Genomic DNA, 24,204 nt, shown 5'->3' on the forward strand with positions numbered 1-24,204 from the left:
GATGATCATATGGTTTTTATCCTTCACTTTGTTAATATGGTGTATCACATTGACTAATTTGCATATATTGAAGAATCCTTGGATTCCTGGGATAAACCTCACTTGATCATGGTGTATAATCCTTTTTTTTTTTTTTTTTTTTTTTTTTTTTGTGGTATGGGGGCCTCTCACTGTTCTGGCCTGTCCCGTTGTGGAGCACAGGCTCCAGACGCACAGGCTCAGCGGCCATAGCTCACGGGCCCAGCTATTCTGCGGCATGTGGGATCTTCCTGGACTGGGGCATGAACCCGTGTCCCCTGAACCAGCAGGCGGACTCTCAACCACTGTGCCACCAGGGAAGCCCCATATGATCCTTTTAATGTGCTTTTGGATTCTGTTTGCTAGTATTTTGTTGAGGGTTTTTGTATCTATGTTCATCAGAAATATTTGCCTGTAGTTTTCTTTTTTTGTGACATCTTTGTCTGGTTTTGGTATCAGGGTGATGGTGGCCTCGTAGAATGAGCTTCGGAGTGTTCCTCCCTCTGCTATATTTTGGAAGAGTTTGAGAAGGATAGGTGTTAGCTCTTCTCTAAATGTTTGATAGAATTCACCTGTGAAGCCATCTGGTCCTGGGCTTTTGTTTGTTGGAAGATTTTTAATCACACTTTCAGTTTCAGTGCTTGTGATTGGTCTCTTTATATTTTCTGTTTCCTCTTGGTTCATTCTTGGAAGGTTGTGCTTTTTGAGAATTTGTCTATTTCTTCCAGGTTGTCCATTTTATTGGCATACAGTTACTTGTAGTAATCTCTCATGATCCTTTGTGTTTCTGCAGTGTCAGTTGTTACTTCTTTTTCATTTCTACTTCTGTTGATTTGAGTCTTCTCCCTTTTTTTCTTAATGAGTCTGGCTAATGGTTTATCAATTTTGTTTATCTTCTCAAAGAACCAGCTTTTAATTTTATTGATCTTTGCTATCATTTCCTTCATTTCATTTACATTTATTTCTGATCCGATTTTTTTCCTTCTGCTTACTTTGGGGTATTTTTGTTCTTTCTGTAATTGCTTTAGGTGTAAGGTTAGGTTGTTTATGAGATTTTTCTTGTTTCTTGAGGTAAGATTGTATTGCTATAAACTTCCCTCTAAGAACTGCTTTTGCTGCGTCCCATAGGTTTTGGGTCTTCATGTTTTCATTGTCATTTGTTTCTAGGTATTTTTCGATTTCCTCTTTGATTTCTTCAGTGATTCCTTGGTTATTTAGTAGCATGTTGTTTAGCCTCCATGTGTTTGTATTTTTTACAGTTTTTTTCCTGTAATTGGTATCTATTCTCATAGCGTTGTGGTCAGAAAAGATACTTGATATGATTTCAGTTTTCTTAAATTTACCAGGGCTTGGTGTGTGACCCATGATATGGTCTATCCTGGAGAATGTTCCATGAGCACTTGAGAAGAAAGTGTATTCTGTTGTTTTTGGATGGACTGTCCTATCAATATCAGTTAAGTCCATCTTGTTTAATGTGTCATTTAAAGCTTGTGCTTCCTTATTTAGTTTCATTTTTGGATGATCTGTCCATTGGTAAAGTGGCATGTTAAAAGTCCCCCACTATTATTGTGTTACTGTCACTCTCTCCTTTCATGGCTGTTAACATTTGCCATATATATTGAGGTTCTCCTATGTTGGTTGCATATATATTTACCATTATTATATCTTTTTCTTGGATTGACCCCTTGATCATTATGCAGTGTCCTTCCTTGTCTCTTGCAACAGTCTTTATTTTAAAGTGTTTTGTCTGATATGAGTATCGCTAGTCCAGCTTTCTTTTGATTTCAATTTGCATGGAATATCTTTTTCCATTCTCTCACTTTCAGTCTGTATGTGTCCCTAGATCTGAAGTGGGTCTCTTGTAGACAGTATATATGTGAGTCTTTGTTTTGTATCTGTTCAGCCAGCCTATGTCTTTTGGTTGGAGCATTTAATACGTTTACATTTAAGGTAATTATTGATATGAATGTTCTTATTGCCATTGGGTTAATTGTTTTGGGTTTGTTTTTGTAGTTCTCTTTTCTTTTCCTCTTCTCTTGCGATTTGATGACTGTATTTAGTGTTGTGTTTGGATTCCTTTTGCTTTTTTTGTATGTACATCTATTGTCAGTTCTTGGTTTGCAGTTACCGTGAGGTTTTGATATACGAGTCTGATATACCAGTGTGTATATATATATATATATATGATTGTTTTATGTTGCTGGTCTCAAGTTCAAATGCATTTACAGTATCGTGTTTTTGTACTCTCCTCACAATTGCTGGTTTTGATATCATATCCACATGTGGATAACTTTCTAACTTTATATTTGCCTTTACCAGTGAGCTTTCATTCATAATTTTCTTGTTTCCAGTTGTGGCCTTTAGCATTTGTTGTAAAGCTGGTTTGGTGATGCTGAATTCTCTTAGCTTTTGAGTGTCTGTAAAGCTTTTGATTTCTCTGTCAAATCGAATGAGAGTCTTGCTGGGTAGAGTATTCTTGGTTGTAAGTTTTTTCCTTTTATCACTTTAAATATATCACACCACTCCACTCCTTTCTGGCCTACAGAGTTTTTGCTGAAAAATCAGCTGATTACTTTATGGGGATTCCCTTGTATGTTATTTGTTTTTTCCTGTTGTTGTTTTTAATATTTTCTCTGTCTTTAATTTTTTCAAGTTTATTACTGTGTGTCTTGGCATGTTCCTCCTTGGGTTTATTCTTCATGGGACTCTCTGGACTTGAGTCACTGTTTCCTTTTCCACATTAGGGAATTTTTCAGCTATGATCTATTCAAATATTTTCTCAGGCACTTTCTCTCTTTTCCTCCTTCTGGGACCCCTGTAATGTGAATGTTAGTGTGTTTAATGTTGTTCCATTGATCTCTTAAGCTGTCCTCCTTTCTTTTCATTCTTTTTTCCTTATTGTGTTCCACAGCAGTGATTTCCACCATTCTGTCTTCCAGGTCAGTTATCTGTTCTTCTGCCTCAGTTATTTTGCTATTGATTCTTTCTAGTGTATTTTTCATTTCAGTTATTTTATTCTTCAATTCTGTTTCTTTGTTCTTTATATCTTCTAGCTCTTTGTTAAACATTTCTTGTATCTTCTCAGTCTGTGCCTCCATTCTTTTCCCAAGATCATGGATCATCTTTACTATCATTACTCTGAATTCTTTTTCGGGTAGATTGCCTATCTCCACTTCACTTAGTTGTTCTTCTGGGGTTTTATCTTGTTCCTTCATCTGGAACATTTCTCAGCCATCCCATTTTGTCTTAACTTTCTGTATTTGTGGTCTCCATTCCGCAGGCTGCAGTGTTGTAGTTCCTTTTGCTTCTGGTGACTGTCCCCTGGTGGATGAGGCTGGTCTAGAGACTTTTTCAGGCTTCCTGGTGGGAGGGACTTGTGCCTGCCCACTGGAGATTGGATCTGGGTCTTGTCCCTCTGGTGGGCAGGGCCGTGTCAGGGGGTGTGTTTAGAGGCAGCTGTGGTCTCAGGAAGACTTTAAGCAGCCTGTCTGCTGATGGGTGGGGCTGTGTTCTAGCCCTGTTGGTTGTTTGGCCTGAGGCGTTCTGGCACTGGATCCTACAGTGGGGCCTTATCTTGATGTCAAAATGACAGACTTCAGGAGAGCTCATTCATTGGCATGAATACTCCCTAGTACCTCTGCCACCAGTGTCCTTGTCCCCACAGTGAGCCACAGCTACCGTGCCTCCCCAGGAGACCCTCCAAGCCAGCATATAGGTCTTCTCCAGGCTCCTGTGAAGTCACTGCTTTTTCCCTGGGTCCTGGTACACACAGGACCTTGAGTGTGCCCTCCATGCATGGAGTTCCTGTAATCAAGCCCAACTGGCCTTCAAAGCCAAATGCTCTGGGGGCTCCTCCTGCTGATGCCAGACCCCCAGTCTGGGCAGCCAGACGTGGGACTCAGGACTCTCACTCCTGTGGGAGAACTCTGCAATATAATTACTTTCTAGTTTGTGGGTCACCCACCCAGCAGGTGTGGGATTTGATTATATATTATACGATTGCACCCCTCCTGCCCTCTCTTTGTGACTTCTTCTTTGTCTTTGGATGTAGAATATCTTTTTTGGTTGGTTCAAGTCTTTTTTGTTGATGGTTGTTCAGCAGTTAGTTGTGATTTTGGTGTTTTCATGAAAGAAGGCGAGTGCAAGTTCTTTTACTCCGACATCTTGTTTCCAACCCAGGTCCATTGTTTCTTAGTTAAAGTGGGGCTGCATGTTTTTCCTTGCAAACTCTCAGATGTTCTAAACTGTAATTTCCTTTTCTGTAAGGTTCTAAGGAATGATTAAAAGAAGCTAGAAAAAGAATCAACTGTGTATTTTAGTTTTGTCAGTGCCACACAACTTGACAGTACATTGTCACACATCAGGGAAGTAGGGTGGTTAAATACATTTCCCTTGATTGCTAATTTCTGACTAATGTAGCAAAAGGCTGCTTCCATTTGGTACAGGCCTCTCCATACTTTGAGTAGTCAAACTTATTTACATATATACATTTTTAAAATTTAAACTTAATTTTATACTTTCATTTTCATTAGCTTCTGATACTTACATACTTAACCACTTCCTGTCACATGCACCTTTCCAATTTTATACATGACAGTCTTCTGTCCTAGGCTTTGTCTCTTCCCACTGAAAGGCTGTGAAAACCAAAATTAAGGTTCCTTGGTATTCCCCCAGAGAGAAAGCCAGCTATATTGTTCAATTTACATCTTTGAGTTCCTGTTTTCACATAGTTTTTCACCTCTGAATATTCCATACTTTCTTGCCAGATCAATAATGTATTTTAAAAGAAAATTTAAAAAAATTTTCTGGCATGTTTGGTTTTCTGCCATATTGCTGGACATGGAACTTCTAGAGCCATTTTTCTGTTTGGGTTTTTTCCCCCCCTTCCATGAATCAACTATTTTATATCTCATGTATATAAAAACTTTTCTCATGGAAAAGTTTTGGGAAGGTTATGTTCTTTCATTGTTTTAACTGCAGTAGGTATTTTCTATTTTGTAATCTGTTTTTGCCCCTTTTAAGAAAACATAGTTAGAGGGACTTCCCTGGTGACGCAGTGGTTAAGTATCTGCCTGCCAACGCAGGGTACACAGGTTTGAGCCTTGGTCCAGGAAGATCCCACATGTCACAGAGCAACTAAGTCCATGCGCCACAACTACTGAGCCTGTACACCTAGAGTCCATGTTCCACCACAAGAGAAGCCACCTCAATGAGAAGCCTGCACACCTCAATGAAGACCCAAGTGCAGCCAAAAAAAAAAAAACTTCAACCATTATTTCTTCAAATATTTTTTCTTTTCCATTTTCCTTGTGATCTTATCAAAAGCCATTTGGACATACCTTATTTATATTCCATATTTTTTAACATCTCTTTCATATTTTCTATCTCTTTGTGCTATATTCTGGGTAATTTCTTTACCTCTTCCAATTAGATAATTCTGGCTTCATTTGGATCCATTCAGCTATGTAGCATTTCAGTTATTATATTCTTCAGCTCTAGAAATTCTTTTAGACTCTTTTTCAGGTCTGCCAGATCAGTTTTGATGGTCTCTTGCCAGTTGGATTAGTAAAGCAGAGCCCTGGCATCAGTTAGCTTTGTAACTTGGGCAAAATTATATAATCACCCTGTGTCTGAATAGAGGGGGTAATATCTATAAAAAGGGAAGAACTGTATCCACCTCAGAACTGTTGTAGGATTTTAAGGATTTAATCTGAGTAAAGTGCCTGTAACAGTATCTGGTATATATTTGCTACATAAGTATTTGCTATGTGATTTTTAAAAATTTCTTGTTTATTCCTTTAAATGTATTAACACTAATTTTATAGTCCATCTTCAGTAATTCTCACATAGAAGTATTTGTACATCTTGTTCTATCATTTGAGTTTAGGATGGTTATTTCCTTGTGTGTTTTGTGATTTTATGGGAAAAATCATATTTGGTAGAACTGTATGTGAATTTTTGGAATCTGCGTTGACAGTTTGCTGTTCTAAGAGGATTTTATACTTGTCTCTGCTGTGTTCTTTTCCAAAGACAGGTAAATTCAGGTTCAAGATCCATGTTAGCTGGCCATGAACCATGAAATCTCAGAGATTTAGTGTGTGTGTTTATATATCTTTCCAAGAACCAAGGCTTGACTCTGCCAAATAGGTTTTCTAATATTTCACCACTTTTCTCAGGCCATAGTACTTCATGGGTCCCAACTTTATGTAGGGTGGTCTCTCATCACACATACCACTTTTTAAAATCTGTACGTGTCCATATGGTATGTGGTCAACTTCTACCCTTGCTTACCCTCCATCATGTATAGGCTTTGTTGCTGGATTCAGCTTAATTCCTTTACCTTTTTGCAGATTTATTGATTGATTTTTTAAAATATTTTATTATTTTTACATGTTTTGTAGCCAGAGGGTTTAAGGATCTCCTTTGTCTGCCACATTACCATAAATCAAAAGTGCTGAGACACCTAATTCTCAAGAAGAAAATAAGCCCCATGTCCTACATCACCGTTATGAAAGTATAATTTCATTTTGAGGGAAAATTGCCTTTAGTGTTTGTTCGATGATTAGAGAAGAAAGCACAACATAGATAAATTCAGGTGAATTACTAGAAACAATTTATATTAATCATTGGTTCTGAGAAATCTATTCAATGAGTTTAGTTTGCAGGTTTCCAAAAGCTAATTATCCTTCTAAGCAATAGTATTTAACGTATGCAGAGAATTGAATAGTTAGCCCATGTAAGAGAGAAATATTGATAGTTTAATATTACATCTTATCAGAGTATTATTTTAAAACCAAGGAAATAATGATAATATTATAAAATAATTTGGGTAAAATATATTCCTGAGCCACTTCGTCCAGAGCCCCACAGTGTGGTTCTGATACAGAAAATTAAAATTGAATTTTTAGAACCATTATTCTTTATTGTACTAATAGTATTTACTGTTCTATTATGACAGACTTTTGAGGGAGAAAATGAAGATGTTGCTTTTAACTTTTTTTTGTGTTGAGGGGGTTAAAATGGCTGTTACTAATTTGAATAATAGTTTTAGACATCTTCTTTAATAGGAACCAGTTAGCTTTCCTCTAAAATTGTCTATTCTGTGACTGTGGATGGAGCCCAGTACCCCAGCTTACTTTCTTTGTTTCCTTGCCACAGAGGAAACAAAAATAGTTGAATGGCCCAATTAAACCTGTCACTACTACTGGAAATCCAAGTTAGTCGATGATGTATTCTTCATCTTGAGAGACATGAGACGTAAAAGCTAACATTATTTTTAGGGTATTCATTGACATAGTTCAGCTTTTGAGGCATATATTTAGATCTGATTGTTAAAAAATGTGAAATGATAAAAAAATTTATTAATATTTTGTTTTAAAGATTTTTAGAAGTCTTACCTAATACCTAAAAGGTACATTAATTTGCTGCATAAATACTAAAAAATTACTGTTGCTTCCCATTTTTAATTTTAGCTTATTTGCACTAAGTAGAGTTAATATATGTGTAAAGGTTATCTTTTTTGCCCCTTAAAATCACTCCTTAAAATTTACTTCTTTAAGTGATGTCAGTCACTCTACTTTGCCTTTTCATCGTGAATATCTGTTATCACCCCAAATAAATTCATTAGGCCATGTTGTGCTAGATTTATCTGGATTCCTCAATCCTGAGTTTTAGTGTTTCATGTTTCATATGGGTTTTTGTTTTGTTTCAGGCTGTTTACCTGGAACGTTTCTCAAAGTACAGCCCCTTTTTCAGTTTTTTTCAGGTGCTGCCTCAACCACAGTGCTTTTTGTGATTCTCTACAACATAATATGATCAGTCTTCAACAAGTTTCCATATCACTTTGAACTCTCTTTTAATATCTAATGAATACTCTATCTCAAAATATACTATATTCATCCTTTATCTTATACAATTAATTCATTTGATCACTTTTAAAGACTTTGTTTTACATTAGGTAGAAATTTTCCTTATTAATTCTATAGAGTTGTAGAAAGTCAGTAAAGAAAAACAGGTAAGAGCATTAATATTTTGACTTTAGGATCACTTGACCCAAATACAAAATTGCATTATATTATGGAACTATTTCTCAAATTTGTATGTATATTTTTTCCCTCTAGGTGGCAACCTCTCACAGTTAATTGAAAGTAATTTGGCAGTTGAGTAATGTTAAATGTAAAGAGTAGAAATAGAATATAAGGAACTTCCCTGGTGGTCCAGTTAAGATGCTGCACTCCCAATGCAGGGGGCACGGGTTCGATCCCTGGTCCGGGAACTAAGATCCCACATGCTGCACAGCATAGCCTTAAAAAAAAAAAAAAAAAAAAAAAAGTAGAATATAAGAGTTAGTGTATGTTGTTCTGGAGTTAGATTTCAGATTATTTCAGAAATCTAAGACCTCTTAGGCTGAAATAAAAGTTTTCTTAGAATACCAATGAATTTCATTTTGGATAACAGATGTGCTTAATTATATTATACAGAAATATCAACAATAATGGTAATATTGAAGCCGTTCAGAAATTAAATAGTTTTGTATATCTTTGTCTTTATTCATGTTGATTTTTCATCTCTACGTTCTTTATAAATAAGTGGCATAGACCCAGAGGCTGGCAGAGCCGCCAGCAATATTTTTTCTTTTTTTTTTTTTTAAATATTCTACCCAGCATTTGATGTTTGCTTTTATTCTGTTGCCCTTGTTTAAAATTGGATTGCTTGAGTTTTTATTAGCACTGAGAAGATGTCACCTGCAGTGCTGATGAAATGATGATGTGAAATCCAGAGGAAAAAATAGATGATACCTATTACTATTACCAGAATCCTCAGATTCTGGTAGGGGAAATGATTCTCTCCTTAATATTATTAAAGGACTTGAAGTGTTCCCCTCATATATACTCCCAAGCTGTAACATAAATAGCTTTAAGTTATTCAGCATGTAGCCACTGAGTAACCATATTTTTCAAAATACAATAGGTTTTTTAAAATTTGTATAATTCCTCAGTAACTGAATAATGTATTATTTTAGTTACTAGAAGTCTGGTGAAATGCATCAGGCTTACCAGCTTTGCTATCTTCTGATGTATTTAGGATTAACTCTGATTTATATCTATAAATATTTGAGTAATACTGGATTACAATCAGATTTCCTATAGAAGATTTAGTTTAAACCCCACTTAATTTTCTATATCTTCTAAGCCCTAGTAATAACAACCTGAAAGGAGTATTACTGGTATATTTAATACCTTTGTTTTCTTTATATATTTAGGTCATAGTAATGGGAGCTACTAATCGTCCTCAGGATCTTGACTCAGCTATAATGAGAAGAATGCCTACGAGATTTCATATCAACCAGCCTGTAGGTGGATTTGATTGGTATTATGAACAGTTAAATATTCGCTTTTTTACCTGTCTTTATCTGTGATTTCACAAAGGGAATGATTAAAAAATAAGACTTATTATTTATGACAGGCAGGGAAGGAATAGGGCAAGAATCCCCCTAATTACTTTTATCCTTTCCACTCCTTTTCTTGCTTTTTAAATTTTTCTTTCCTAAGATCAATGTTATTTGCTTCTCTTCAGAGTATCTTATTACCTCAAGTTTGCCTAGACACTTCAGGGATTTTCTTTAGAATGCAGCAAAGTTATCTATGGAAGATACATAAGAAAATGTAAATTATAGTTTTGGTTTAGGATAGGATGAAATTAGGGTTTTAGGGTTAAAGAACTATTCTGAAGGCCTGACAGGAAGAACACCTGGTATTTATTTGATTAATTATTGGCAGTGCTTTCCTGTGGCAGGATTAATGATTAACCAGTAGCTATGAGATTACACTTTAACATGATGCAAATGTGAGGGTGGTGTTGAACCGGTAGTAAGCATCTTCTTCTAGCATTCTTTTTTGCTAGTTAAAAGTACCCTCAAGTAGAGGATTAAAACTTGGATACTTTTTTGCACAAAATCCCTAAATCCTGAATTTTGTCTGCTTTTAGATTAAAGGAGAAAAAAACAAACAGGGTTAGTAATAAACGATGTGCACTATACAATCAGCATGTTACATATATTGCTATGTAGAAGAACTTACACTGTCACTTCTTTCAAAATTAAAATCTCTGGCCTAAAAATATTGGCCCCATTTTATATTCTTCAGCTTAACAGTTTGTAGTAGTAAACATGGTTTCCTGAAATTGGTGGATATGGCCTCTGCACAGTTACTCTGGCTGGCTCTTTGCTGCAGCATCTGATTCCTCTGAGGGTATACATTTACTTAGGCAGTCTGTTAGAAAATCTACCTGATGATTCGGTGCAGAGATTTTTTAATGTGATATAGGAGACTAGAAAATGTACTTAGTGTGACTAATATTTATTGAGCATTAATATGTGTCAGACACCTGCCAGGCGCTGGTGAATAGAACGTGGCCCCTGTCCTAAAAGAACTCTGTATTGCAGTGGAGCCAGACACAAAAATAAATAATGTAAAATGGGGACTTCCCTGGCGGTCTCTGTGCTTCCACTGCAGGGGACGTGGGTTCGATCCCTGGTTGGGGAACTAAGATATCCTGCGTGGCATGTGGCAAAAAAAAAATAGTAAAATGCACTTTACAAAAGTATGCTTAAAGAACTGTAAGGACCTGAGATGATGATGAAATCATAATTCTGTCTGAGGAGTTAGTGAAATCTACAGAATTGAGCTGGACCTTGAAGGATGAAAGATGGTAGCAATTTGACAGTCAAGTGAAGCAGAGAAATGCTTTTCTACCAGAATGAAGAAAGACAAGGAGGTGTGGAAGCACATATTTAATGGTGACTTCTGGGGATAGTTCAGTTAGGGGGCATCAAGGAAAGTAGGTGGGGATGAGGCTGGAAAGGTTGACTGCTGAAGGTTTAGATGAACTTTGTATGTTTCACACAAGATAATTTGACCTTATTTTGTTACCAAAACATCAGAATATTTTTAGAGATAATCAGTTCACCTCAGTGGTTCTGAAGGTAAAGATTATATTGATAGAATTTCTGCTTATAGTCTAAGAGCAAACAAAGGGTTTTGATGTACAGTAGAATAGAACATAGGGTACAACAGCATGGAAAGTAGCCTTTACTAAAGTTGCAAGTTTAATATATTTTTGTATGAGTTCAAAATAGGTTGTAAAAGATTTTTTCAAATTTGTCATAAATTTGTGTACTTGTAATATAGAAACTGGGATTTTTATAATCCCCCTCTTCATTCTGTTTTTAGTGAACACACACACACACTTTATAGGGTAATTTTTTTCTTACTGTTTAACTGTGATAACAAAGTGTATGATTAACCTTACCTAAAACTCCTTTCCAAGTTAAATGCTTTTTAACAAAAAGTACCTACTGGTGATCACATAACATACCAAGTTAACCTTCATACTTAACACATTTGAATTACAGAAACAGCAGTTTGGTTTTGTTTTTCAGGTCATTTAATTTGGTACTCATTGTAACCGGCTCTGTTTTTTTCAGTGGTTGTGGAAGTAGGGATGAGTTCAGCCATAATAATCTATAAAAGCATTCATATTTACCGTATATGTAAGGTATTCTATAAAAGCTTCTATTCTCTAGTAATATGAAGCATCACTGGGGGGGGGGGGGCGAGCCTACAAGCATATAAACAAATATGCTCTTAACACTAAATAAAATTCACTAATATAAATTAGTGGACATGGAAGTTATATGCTGAATGGAAGAACCGAGCAAGTATTATTGCCATCTCTTCCAGTTACTGATAAAAAAAATTTTATGGCAGCAGTGAGTTTTCAGAAGTTTCCTAAATTAAGAAAAGGAGATTTGCAGAGCTGTAGAGGAAAGACATTGGTAGTCATAGGAATTCATTTACTCACTCAAGAAACATTTAAGGGCATGTTATTTTCCAGATATGGTACTAGGCACTGGGGATTCAGAATAAGAAGATATAGTTCAATAAGACAACCACAAATGATTAATCTAGAGTCTAGAATCTAGACCTTGCTTTAGTCAAAAGTTGCCATGACCTGTCAGAGTTTCTGTCATTTCTTATAGATATTGTCAGGTAGTTTACAAGGAAAGGAAGAAATATTAGGAAAATTAGTTGATCCTTTTTTTTTTTTTAAATGCTAACTGGATATTATCCTGCTTTTAGGCTCTAAAACAAAGAGAAGCAATCCTGAAACTCATCTTGAAAAATGAAAATGTAAGTAGAAAATTACATTTTTTCTCCATCCTATAAATACAAAAATATTTATGTTCATAAAATCATTTTAGACAGAAATGAAAAAGGAACCTGGGAATAATGTAGCTTTGAACTTGTAAATTACTGTAAAACTCTTGGCTGCTCATACAAGTCAATTATTATGGCATATTTGAACTAATAAAAGGTAATTTGCTTTTTAAAAAGCCATGTGTTTTCATATCTACAGATTAAAATCCTCTGATATTTTTCGGAGTGGTTTCATTATATAAGATACATTTGTTTTTGCAGAGAAGTATGGGGAGGTTTTGGTTTTTATTTAATTGCAGTATTTTTTGAAGTTGGAATTTAGAATTAAGAAGGTATGATAATCAAAATCTTCAATCGTTTGTATTTTAAAAATAGGTGATATAATCACGTTTCAAAAATTAAAATATATATATTAAATGGTATACAGGGAAAAGTCTCATATCTCCCTTATATTTCTTCTGTATCTTTTCAGATGGCATTATTCCTATATAAGCAAATTAGAATGTAATGTTACTCCTCTCCCCTTTTCTACATAAATCATATTAATAAACCATATACAGTGTTCTCTGTTGCTCTTTTCACTTATTTTTGAGATTCCATATTAGCATATGGTTTCCTCATTTTGTTCTCTCTCTCTTTTTTCTTTTCTTTTGCACTGCATAGGGTTCCATTATATGGATATAACATAATTTATTTAATCAGTGCCACATTGAAGGACATTTGGGTTGATTCCAGTCTTTCACTACTATAAAAATGCTGCATTGGGGCTTCCCTGGTGGCGCAGTGGTTGAGAAGTCTACCTGCCGATGCAGGGGACACGGATTTTTGCCCCGGTCCGGGAAGATCCCACATGCCGCAGAGCGGCTGGGCCCGTGAGCCATGGCCGCTGAGCCTGCGCATCTGGAGCCTGTGCTCCACAACGGGAGAGGCCACGACAGTGAGAGACCTGCGTACCACAAAAAAAAAAAAAAAAAAATGCTGCATTGAATAACCTTGTACATACATCATTTCACACTTGTGCCAGGAATATTAGTAGGGTGAATTTTCCAGAAGAAAAATTGCTAGATCAAAGGGTATGATATTTATAATTTTGGTAGTAGTTGCCAAATTGTTCATGCCAATTTACTCTTTTTTAAAAAAATTTATTTTATTTTTGGCTGCGTGGGTCTTCATTGCTGTGCACAGGCTTTCTCTAGTTGAGGCAAGTGGGGGCTACTCTTCATTGCGGTGCGTGGGCTTCTCTTTGCAGTGGCTTCTTTTGTTGCGGAGCACGGGCTCTAGGGCTTCAGTAGTTGTGGCGCGCAGGCTCAGTAGTGGCTCGCAGGCTCTAGAGCGCAGGGTCAATAGTTGAGCCGCACAGTCATGTGGGATCTTCCTGGACCAGGGATTGAACACTGCATTGGCAGGTGGATTCTTAACCACTGCACCACCAGGAAAGTCCCCCAGTTTACTCTTACATCAGCAGTGTTGGAGTGCCTCTTGCCCTATAGCCTTGCCAACAGAATGTTATGAAACTTTGTGCCAACATGATAGGTAGAAAATGGTATCTCATTATAGTTTTTTGTTTGTTTGTTTGGTTTTGTTTTTGTGGTATGCGGACCTCTCACTGTTGTGGCCTCTTCTGTTGCGGAGCACAGGCTCCGGATGCGCAGGCCCAGCGGCCATGGCTTACGGGCCCAGCTGCTCCGCGGCATGTGGGATCCTCCCGGACCGGGGCACGAAGCCGTGTCCCCTGCATCAGTAGGCGATCTCTCAACCACTGCGCCACCAGGGAAGCCCTCATTATAGTTTTAATTTACATTGAGGGATGAAATGACCAATATATGTTTAAGAGCCTCTAGAATGTGTATATGTGTGTGTGTGTGTGTGTGTGTGTGTGTGTGTGTGTGTGTGTGTGTGAGAGAGAGAGAGAGAGAGAAATACCTATTCATATTCTCTGCCTATTTTTCTATTAGAATGTTTTTTTTCTTGTAGATTTGTAGGAACTCTAATGTATTACGGAGACTTGCCCTTTGTTTATATGATTTGAAAATATTTTTTCCTAGTTTGTCTTGATTTTACTGGATTTTTTCCCCCTTTATGGCTTCTAAGTTTTGATATAAATTTAAAAGTCCTTTTCCACTAACGTGTTTGTAAAGGAAGTTTCCATATTCTCCAACTCTTGCTACCTGTTTTTCCAAAACTCTGTAACCAAGCATATTTTAATAACATGGTGTTACTCACTATCATAAACTTCATATGTAAACTCACTATTTGAAATTGCTATCTAAATTAAGAAACCAAATAGCTTCCCATAGTGAGGCATACTTATATTTCAGTGGTTTTCATGCTTCCTTGAATCACCATCATCCCATGGCTAATTCTGCTTCATCCATACCCTATCTACTTCCTTACCTCCCATGTTTTCCCATCATATCTCATCTGTAAATATTTTCGTTACAGCTCTAAAAGGAAGGATTCGTTTCTTTATTTAACCTAACCTCATTACCATTGTTATACTTTAAGCAAAAAATGACATAAATTTATTACTATCATTGAATATATAGTCTCTTCAAATTTCTAATTGTCTCCTAAACGTCTTTTTTTTTAAAACCATGTATTTGTTTGCCTCAGGATCCATATAAAGTTTGTAATTTTCAATTATTTCAGATTTTAAATCCCTTTTAATCTATAGACTATAGATTCTCCCTTCATGTCTCTCCTCCTTTCCCTCTTCCCTTTTCAATTTATTTGTTGAAGAAACCACGTTGGATTTGTCCAAATTTTTCCATGGTCTGAATTTTGCTGATTATACAAAGAGCAGTAATTCCTCTAAAATTGGTAGTTGGATCACGAGACTGGATGAGATTAGGTTCAGTTGGAGAGAGGACTACTTCTTGGGTAGAATTATATTCTTTCATTAGGAGATACATAATATCTGGATGTCCATTATGGTTTTATGGTTTACGTTTAAATCTTTGCTATAATTGGTATTTTTATCCAGATGTATGATGTGTGCTATGAATTGAATTTTGCTCTTGTTTTTCCAAATGGATACCCAGTTGTCCCAACACCATTTTTTGGAATAGTCCATTCTTTCCTCATTAGAGAAGCCACCTTTATCATATACTAAATTCTTGTATGTATTGGCTGTGTTTCTGGACTTTGAATTCAGGTCATTGGTCTTTTCTGTGTTTATTCACCAGCACCACACTCTTTTTTTTTTTTTTTTTCTTTTTCTTTTTTCTTTTTTTGGCTGCATTGGGTCTTTGTTGCGGCGAACGGGGGCTACTCTTCATTGCAGCGTGCAGGCTTCTCTTTGCAGTGGCTTCTCTTGTTGTAGAGCACGGGCTCTAGGTGCTCAGGCTTCAGTAGTTGTGGCACGTGGACTCAGTAGTCGTGGCTCGTGGGCTCTAGAGCGCAGGCTCAGTAGTTGTGGCACACGGGCTTAGTTGCTCCACGGCATGTGGGATCTTCCCGGACCAGGGCTCGAACCCATGTCCCCTGCATTGGCAGGTGGATTCTTAACCACTGCGCCACCAGGGAAGTCCCCACCACACTCTTAATTATTAAGGTCTTGTAAGTTTTAATATCAGGTAGGGCTAGACACCTCTTGTTGTCCCCCAGCCCACAGTTTCTTGGTATGCTATTTTTTTCTGTATGAATTTTAAATTAATTTGTCTTATTCAAGAAAAAACAAACACTAGTGTTTTTGGTGGATCATAATTTAAGAGAATTAAGATATTTGATGTTGACTCTCTCTCCCCAGAAGCATTTATGTCTTTCTGGTTGTTCAAGTCTTGTATCTTTCAGTGGTGTTCTGTTCATTTATTTCTTTACAATATATCAAAATAACATATATGCTATTTGCTAAAGTTTAAAGTGTCTAACAAATTACAGAGATTAGATCATTGGTTACTAACCATTTGGGGGATCATACAGCCCTTTAATAAAGAGATAAAGCTATGTCGTCTTTCCTTAAAAAACTGCGTATGTACTTGAAATGTTTTGTATAGTTTCAGGGAAATTCCTAAAACCTTTCATATATTCTGGGTAAGGAACTCCTGTCCTCCATGAATGAGAAATCAACAAATTACATTTTGCCTTTTAACTGAATATTTGATTACTGCTTTCAAGAAGACATTGTTTAGTTGTAGTACTGTTTAGATAAAACAGGCTCCATTGGCCAACCTTTGATAAGGATAGGCATTGATGAACAGAGAAGAAAACAAAGGGGATTAAATGAGTTCACAAGATCTTTTGAATTAGAATGGCTATGATGTGGCTAGAAATTTAACAGGCATTACAAGGTAGTTGTGAACAATTTTGTGGAGACTTCAGGTTAACTAATACAGTTATTTAAAAATATTTTAATGAAGTGTGTCTGGAAGTTAATATTTTTGAACCCTGTATGTGTGGTCCAGTGTAAATATAGGTGATATAGGTCATTGATATATAGATGATGAATGTAAATTATGAGATGTAAGCTCTTGGTCTCATATGATAGCCATACTTTACACAGGCCATTAAATTTTAGCATTTAAATTTAAGACACTACTCATTATGCCTAATTTAAACTTTGATTTTAGTGTTCTGCTTTTTTTTAACAGTAGTATCTTTGGAAGTTCTTTTAGAATTACATTTGTCATTGGTACAGGCAGTTTTTAGCATTCTGTTTCTTATTTATGTAAGTACAAAGAATTAGTGTCTAACCAGTTCTATGATGCAGAATATGAGTGCTCTCTGGATAATTGCTGACATGGGAATGTCTCATTTCCTACTAGCTGGTATTTATATGCTGGAGGCATATTGTTACTTCAATGGAATATGAAAGAAATTAATGTAATTTTGTTAAAAGATGCCTCAGATCAGTAGCACACACATTTATTTAATAAGATGAGCATTATCATGCGTATACATTCCTGAGCAGAATTAGAGTTTTTGATGCAAACAGTTGGCTAGACTTTTATATTTTGAGTTTTTTCTTCTCTGAAGAAAAAAATGAAGCTTTTGAAATGATACTGTTTTCCAGTCTTTCACAATTCTTTATTGATAGATCCTTAACACAACCCACTCGTTTAAAAAAGATAGTATACTGGTTTGGGCTTAACATTTTAAGTTTGAAAGAATTAGAACCAATAACATTTATATCTAATACAAGTATCATGTCTGACACTGCAGTAAGGATAGTTTTCGTTCCCTATACAGACTAACCTGAATTTATATATTTTCTGTAACAGCGGGAATAGTTAACAAGCATGGGTTTAGGAGACAGACCTGAGGATCCCATTCTGGCTTGACCATTTCCTACTGTGTGACCTTGAGCAAATATTGTTAGCATCTCTGTGCCTCATTTTCTCACTTGGAAATCAGAGATAATGCCAACAATCTCATAGAGTCGGTTTGAGAATTTAAATTAAATAATATATGTAAAATGCTTTGATTATCATGCAGTGTACAGTCAATGGCAGATATAGTGAATAACCGCACACAAATAAGTGCTATTCTTTCAAGCTATTTTGGACGTTCATTAATTTATTCCTATTTTGCTCCCAGTACTCAAAACCTTTTTTTAACTTGGGAATTGCCTTCATACTTGCCTAATAAAAATAATTCTCATTACTTCACGGTTTATCTAGAGCCATTATCTTAAAATAAAAAGGGCTACTTTTAGAGTGCTTGCTGTGTGCCAAGCATTGTGGTAAGATACACATCGTTTTATTTAATCCTTAATCCATCTAAGCAGTACTTATTAGTACTCTTTTACACTTCTCTGGAAACTGAAATCCAGAGAAGTTATAGAATGAGTTACCCAGGTTTACATAGCAAAGTAGTAGTAATGCAGCCTTTCTCTTAACCATTATGGAATGCTATCTCTGTTTACTAATCTTTCTCCCCCAATGACTGGAATTTTTTATTTATTCTTTTCTTATACTTGTTTTGTTCATCTTTGTGACTTTATCACCCTGTCATGCACAAGATTTGTGAGTGGTTAGAACATAGTGTGGCCCAACAAAGGAGAAGGCAAAGGATAGGGTGGAGGTGTTGATTGTTTGAGGGAGGAGGACTAATTTTTAACATCTTGGAGAATAATTTGGAAAGTCTTTTATCTTAGACATATACACAAATAACTTCAAATCTAGCACCTGGATTTAAAAGGTGATCTTAATATACGTTGCTTCATGTCAACCAGTCCATGTCAATCAGTTCCATAAATGTGTGTGGAGATACATAATACATGTAGAGGTGTAGGTTATTTTTTCTCTTTCACTGTTACAAACTATAGAGAAAGTGAGTTTCTGAGGCACACAAAAAAGTTTAAACTACAAAGAGAATAGAAGAGTCTGACTGTGATCAGACTTAAGGCTTCTTGAAGTATGACAAGATACAATGAACAAAGTGCAAGAACAGGTCACAAGGAAAACATTTTGCAACCCTATAACCAACAAAGGACTAATATCCAGATTATACAGAATTCCTGTAATCAGTTTGTCAGCTTTTATGTTTGTACGTTAGATCACAGATGCTAACTGTAACTATAACCCATGGAACTTATCATCTTACATCCCCAGTATTGTTGTTACAAATCTCCCAGTGTTGTTGCGGGTTTGTCCATTTGTTATATTTTTCTGGTGAATTATTTTTTATCATTATGTAATGATTTCTGTTTGTGTTTGTGGTGATTACTGATAAATTTGCATTTGTTCTTTTTTATTTTAGTGCTTTCCATGTATTATGCTTTTTTTTTTCCTCCCTGGACTCCCCCCACTCACCCTCTGCCCACACCTTCCCCTTTCCCCCTCCAGTTCCCCTCCTCCCCACCAGTCCTTCGTTCTTTAGTGTTGCTCTTGTGTTCTTTATTCCTTTTTCCCTCTTCTTCTAGTCATTTGGAAGTTACACATTCTCTTTTGGTGCTACTTAGTTCTTTACCCCAAATTAAATGATTATTATTACTGTTTTTATATATTAAAGCTTAGATTTATCTATATGTAGTTTACCATTTTCCTTGCCTGTTCCACACCTACCTTCTGCGTGCAGTTTTCTTTTTATCAAAGAATATGTGATTTCTCTTTATTAACCTCCACATTTAGGACCGAGAACACTATCATGTGAGGTCACAGTTGCAGAGTTAACAGTAGATCCCATGTTGTCTTACCTCCAAGCCTCTTGTCCTTGTGTAGAGTTACACGGGGTCTTCCACAAAGACAAATGGGAATTTAGTAAGAAATGACAATGGCATTTCCAGTCAACTTGGGGAAAATAAATGTTAAGACAAACAGTTAGCTAGATGAGGGAAAAAATACATCTGGATCTTTACTGCATTGTGTTCAAATCCTGGCTCTGGCAATGGTGTGACCTTGGGCAATTTATTTAACCTCTGCAGGTTTTACTATTTTCTGAAAACGAAAGTGAGGATACTTCCCTGTCAGGATTAAATGAGAATACTCCATGTAAAGTACTTAATACAGCGAATGATATGTAAGAATCATTTAATACATGGTAGTTACTATAATGTATTTTTTTCCTCATTTTCTCTTCTTAAGCTACATATCAGCTTTTAAGTATCCCTAGTCTGTTATGTGCCCAGGAGGATTACTTAATTGGCTTGACTGTATAAGCTTCGGTTGGGGAGCAAAACTATAGGTGCTGATGAATTAGTGTTGAGGTAGTAGAGTATCAAAGCAGTACGGTTAAAATGAGGCTTAGAATATTTTAGTAGAATATGATTTTTGTAATATCATAATATTACAAAAATCAGGTCTCAGGACTTAATGATCCAGGCTATTTGCCAAGTATGTTGACTATATTATAAAAAAAAGTGTCAAAGTGGGACCTTCCTAAGAGGTACCAAAGTAAATCCAGCAATATTTGAATGCCTTTTCTTCCCCATCACTCTGTGATATATCTAGTAAGACTTACTTATGTTTTGGTCATAATGACAATTACTGAAAATTAGATTTCAAATTTTATGGTTAAAAAAAAAATTTCTAGAGACTGAAAATACTGTCTATTGATTCTCCTCCCATGATGTTCCAATATGCTTAACTTTCTTTAATTCTAAGAATGTTTGGATATATCTTTTGCAGTATATTTTACATTTTTTTTTAAAGCATGTTTTATATTTGTTTAAGGTGGATAGGCATGTGGACCTGCTGGAAGTTGCCCAGGAAACTGATGGGTTTTCAGGAAGTGACCTAAAGGAGATGTGTCGAGATGCTGCCCTTCTCTGTGTCAGGGAATATGTTAATTCTACATCAGAAGAAAGGTATGTGTATTTAGAGTTGATCTCTTAATATTTGTCAAACCCTTTTAGCGCTTTTGGGATAGTTTCTTTTATTTTGCTTTATAATACCAGCTTTGCTTATGGAATAAAAAGGTAAATTGGAATTTAAAATTCCCCTAACGTTACTTATTGCCTTTTTTCTGAAGAATTCTGGAAATGAATTTGCAAGGGAGGGTGGTTTGGGGAAGCATCTGAAATGAAGAGAAAGAAGTAAAAGCTGAATTTCTACTGGAAATCCATGAACTGGGTTACAGAAAGCTGACAAACTTAAGCTTGCTCATCCCTACCAGGAAAACAGCTGCTCTGGTATCCTTGGATTGCTTTTGTATTTTAAATTTTTACATTATGGAAATGAGTGCCTTGTCTTCCAGAAATTTCACATTTATGGGGACGTTGCTGTGGACTAGACTTCAACTTGTTAATAGTGTATTTACTTAAAAAGAAGTCATTTGTCACTGCAGCAAACTTGAAACCAGTTTCACAGTATCTTGAGCTTGAGAAACCAATCTTGTACCAGCCGTATTAGTGAACTGGAATATGGAATAATGCAGCTCTGATGAACAAAAGTTCTGTGTTTCCCATAAGGCCACTTGCCCTGAACCAGTATAGCCCTGCATTTCTAAGCCCCTGTTCAAAATATCAACCTTCTAACGTGACTCTTAGTAAACCAGTGTACTTTGGGGGCTTGTGTCCAATGAGTTCTCTACCTCTTGCCCCATTGTTTCTCAGTCTCCCTTCTTCATCCCCTGAGGCTTTCATTCCAAGTGACCTGGATTTGCCTGTCTTATTCATGTGTTTAATTACATTGTATTGCCTAGCAAGCTTTGCCAAGAAAGGTTTCTCTTGGTATAGAAAGGTTTGCATGAAAGCTACCCTGTTAACTTGGAGCTGTGCCTGCACTGGTTCTGGACCTATCTTTAATGTTCTCTTGGGCCCCTTCGTGGAGAGGGTCACTCCATTTATTTGTTGCCAGATTAGTCCAGCTACTCTAGCACTAAAATTGGGAATACTTTTTGACCTCTGTAGCCAAGAATCTATCTTCTGAAGATTTTTATTCTGTATATGTTAAGAGGAGAAAAAAAAAACCCTATGAATAAATTTTACTTAAATTATTTTAATGAAAATTCTGTTTTTCTGCTGTCCTTAAAGCTCTGAAAATGTTATATTTCAATGCGAAAAGTCTGGGTTATGGACTTAGGTTATCATAACTTTTTCCCTGAATTATTTTTCCTAAGTGTTTATAAGTTACAAAGGAGACATTATATATTAGGTCATATTTGTCTCCTTATTGAAGTGGGAACGACTTAGAGTAGTTGGTTTTTATTAGTAGGAATGGATTTTATTTTCAGTTTATCTAAAGCTAAACACATGCATGAATATTATATACCTAAGACTGCTACTTTTTAATTCCAGTTTTCATGGGAATAACTTTTGAATCCTTGATTAGAATTATAATCCCATTTAGATCAACTTTCACACCTTTATGTTCTTGGTATGAAGTATTTGATTTTAGTTACCAAGCTATAATGTTTATAGCCAGCCATTTTAGCTTCCTACCTCTTGCTGGTAAGTGGTTTTAAAAAATCTCTTAAGACATTTATATGCATAGATTAATTCCTTGGAAGAATTCATGTGAAACTGTAAATTGTGGTTGTCTTTGGGGACTTGGATGCGTAAGAGACTTCAGTTTTTAGTCTTGGTAAAATATTTTAGGGAGATGTATTCTAAAATTATTTGAATATTCGGTGGGTTTTTTTTTTTTTTTTTGCATTTTAGCCATGATGAAGATGAAATTCGACCTGTGCAACAACAGGACCTGCATCGGGCAATTGAAAAGATGAAGAAATCAAAGGATGCAGCATTTCAGAATGTTTTAACACACGTTTGTTTAGATTGAGAGTAAAGATCATTTGTACAGTTCAGTGTGATCCAGTTTGGTGTGCCCTCTTACCATTAGTGGAAATAGAACAGAAGGAGGAGTGTTCTTTAAACAGTGAGGGAGTTATATGTTCATGACACTGGTTTTATACTCTGAATTCTAAGTTATTGAGATATAGTTGTTATATAAATGGTATTACTACTTGTGGAAAATCATGAGGAGGAACAATTTAATTAGCCTGAGTGTGGGTGCTTGTGTTTGACCTCTTTAGCCATATGTTGCAGCCTTATAGCACCTAAGCTGGTCTTAAAGTAACAGATGATTTACTGAGTCGTTAGTGAGAATTGGGGACGTGGCTAAGTGCTGGTTTCTAGATATGTGAGTGTGAGTGTGTGTGTGTGTGTGTGTGTGTGTGTGTGCGTGCATGTGTGTATATTAAATGTATATATTCACACATTTTATATTGACATTCTGTAAATAGGTTTGAATACAGAAACTTTTTTTTACTCCAACTACTGAATCAAAAAGTACCAAGTAGCATATCGCAAAACTAGGGTTAATGGTTGTGTCTAAAAGGTACAGTGATTCAGCCATTTCTAGTTGTCACTTGTTTCAGTTGTTGTTTGTGTTTTTTTGTGTTTCTGAGGTGAGTGTTTCTCTGCGGTTGAATAGTTGGAGTCACCGCAGCAGAGGCTTAGATGTGGCTCGGTTTTGGTTCTCAGGGCAGTCAGATAAAAGACTTGCTCAGTGATCAGCACTGAGTGGTTCTCAGCCACTTGGGTGATCAGAACTGACTTCATCTCCTTCTGCAAACACACTGAGTAGAGACATTTTTTTTAATTGATACATGTGAAGGTGGACTGAAAGCCTTTCAAAAGAATGGCTTTGAAAAACCTCAGTGCCATTCAGTACATGTATGTGACTTTCCTTTCTTCATTTAATGTAACAGTTCTGTTGTAACCATGGTTTATTAGTCTTATTTTAAAATTATATGTTCTTTAATTATGGTCACATATAATTTGGTCATCAAAAATGAAACGATAGTTTAAAACAACTAGCTGTTACTAAATATGCTAAAAATACCCAATTTGTAATTTTATTTTTTTCTTAGCATATCATAAATTATGCCCTACTTAGTATAGATATGCACAGCAGAATCCCCATATTGTATCTGTAGTCATTTGATGCTCTGTGCACAAAATATGACTCTTTTTTTGTCCAAAATGTCATTAACCAGAATTCTGTTATAGGCACTTAAACATATACAGCATGAGGAAAATGGCACAATATGATCTTGAGGTGCCTTCTGAATTTTTGTTTTTGTTGTATTTCTTTGAAAATTCTCACTCTTAATTCATGAGCTACTGGATTAATTTCTTTGATATTAAGTCTCTCACTAGAACCCATTGGATAGTTTGTTCTTCATTTGTTCTTTGAATGGTGGGTGGGGTAGAGGTTCAAGTTTTGAAAAATTGTGAAGATGATTGAAAAATTGAATGCAAAACATAAGATACCAAAAATAAAATATTTCATCTCCATTTTTAATAACTATATTATACTGTTATTTTATAAATATGTAATAAAAAGATCCATCTTAATTGAGTTTTCTCTACTTACTCCTTTGTCTTTTTCAGTTATGTAAAATTTTCTGGGGTTGTTTTGGTTTATAAAACTTGCCCTTGGACTGTTTTCATCTTGCTGTGTAACTTTTATAGCATACATTCTAGTATATAACCATTATTTTGTTTTAGTATGAATTTCAGTAGTCATTTAATTTTAATCTGATGGCATACTGATCAGAAATAGGAGTGACATATCTCTCTTCA

General features: G+C 35.8%; 1 protein-coding gene across 2 annotated transcripts in view; it reads left to right on the forward strand.

Moving 5' to 3' along the window:
• The window catches only part of ATAD1 (ATPase family AAA domain containing 1), a 54,130-nt gene extending 30,150 nt beyond the window's left edge, over positions 1 to 23,980 (forward strand). For both annotated transcript variants that reach the window (XM_059054019.2, XM_059054018.2), the window contains exons 7-10: positions 9,281 to 9,370; positions 12,159 to 12,209; positions 20,348 to 20,481; positions 22,276 to 23,980. In XM_059054019.2, coding sequence (XP_058910002.1) covers positions 9,281 to 9,370; positions 12,159 to 12,209; positions 20,348 to 20,481; positions 22,276 to 22,396 — 396 coding nt within the window. In that variant the 3' untranslated portion in view covers positions 22,397 to 23,980. The remainder of the gene's footprint in view (positions 1 to 9,280; positions 9,371 to 12,158; positions 12,210 to 20,347; positions 20,482 to 22,275) is intronic.
• The last annotated feature ends 224 nt before the right edge of the window (positions 23,981 to 24,204 follow it).

The sequence above is a fragment of the Kogia breviceps genome, chromosome 2 (assembly GCF_026419965.1).
Source record: "Kogia breviceps isolate mKogBre1 chromosome 2, mKogBre1 haplotype 1, whole genome shotgun sequence".
Taxonomy (NCBI): domain Eukaryota; kingdom Metazoa; phylum Chordata; class Mammalia; order Artiodactyla; family Physeteridae; genus Kogia; species Kogia breviceps.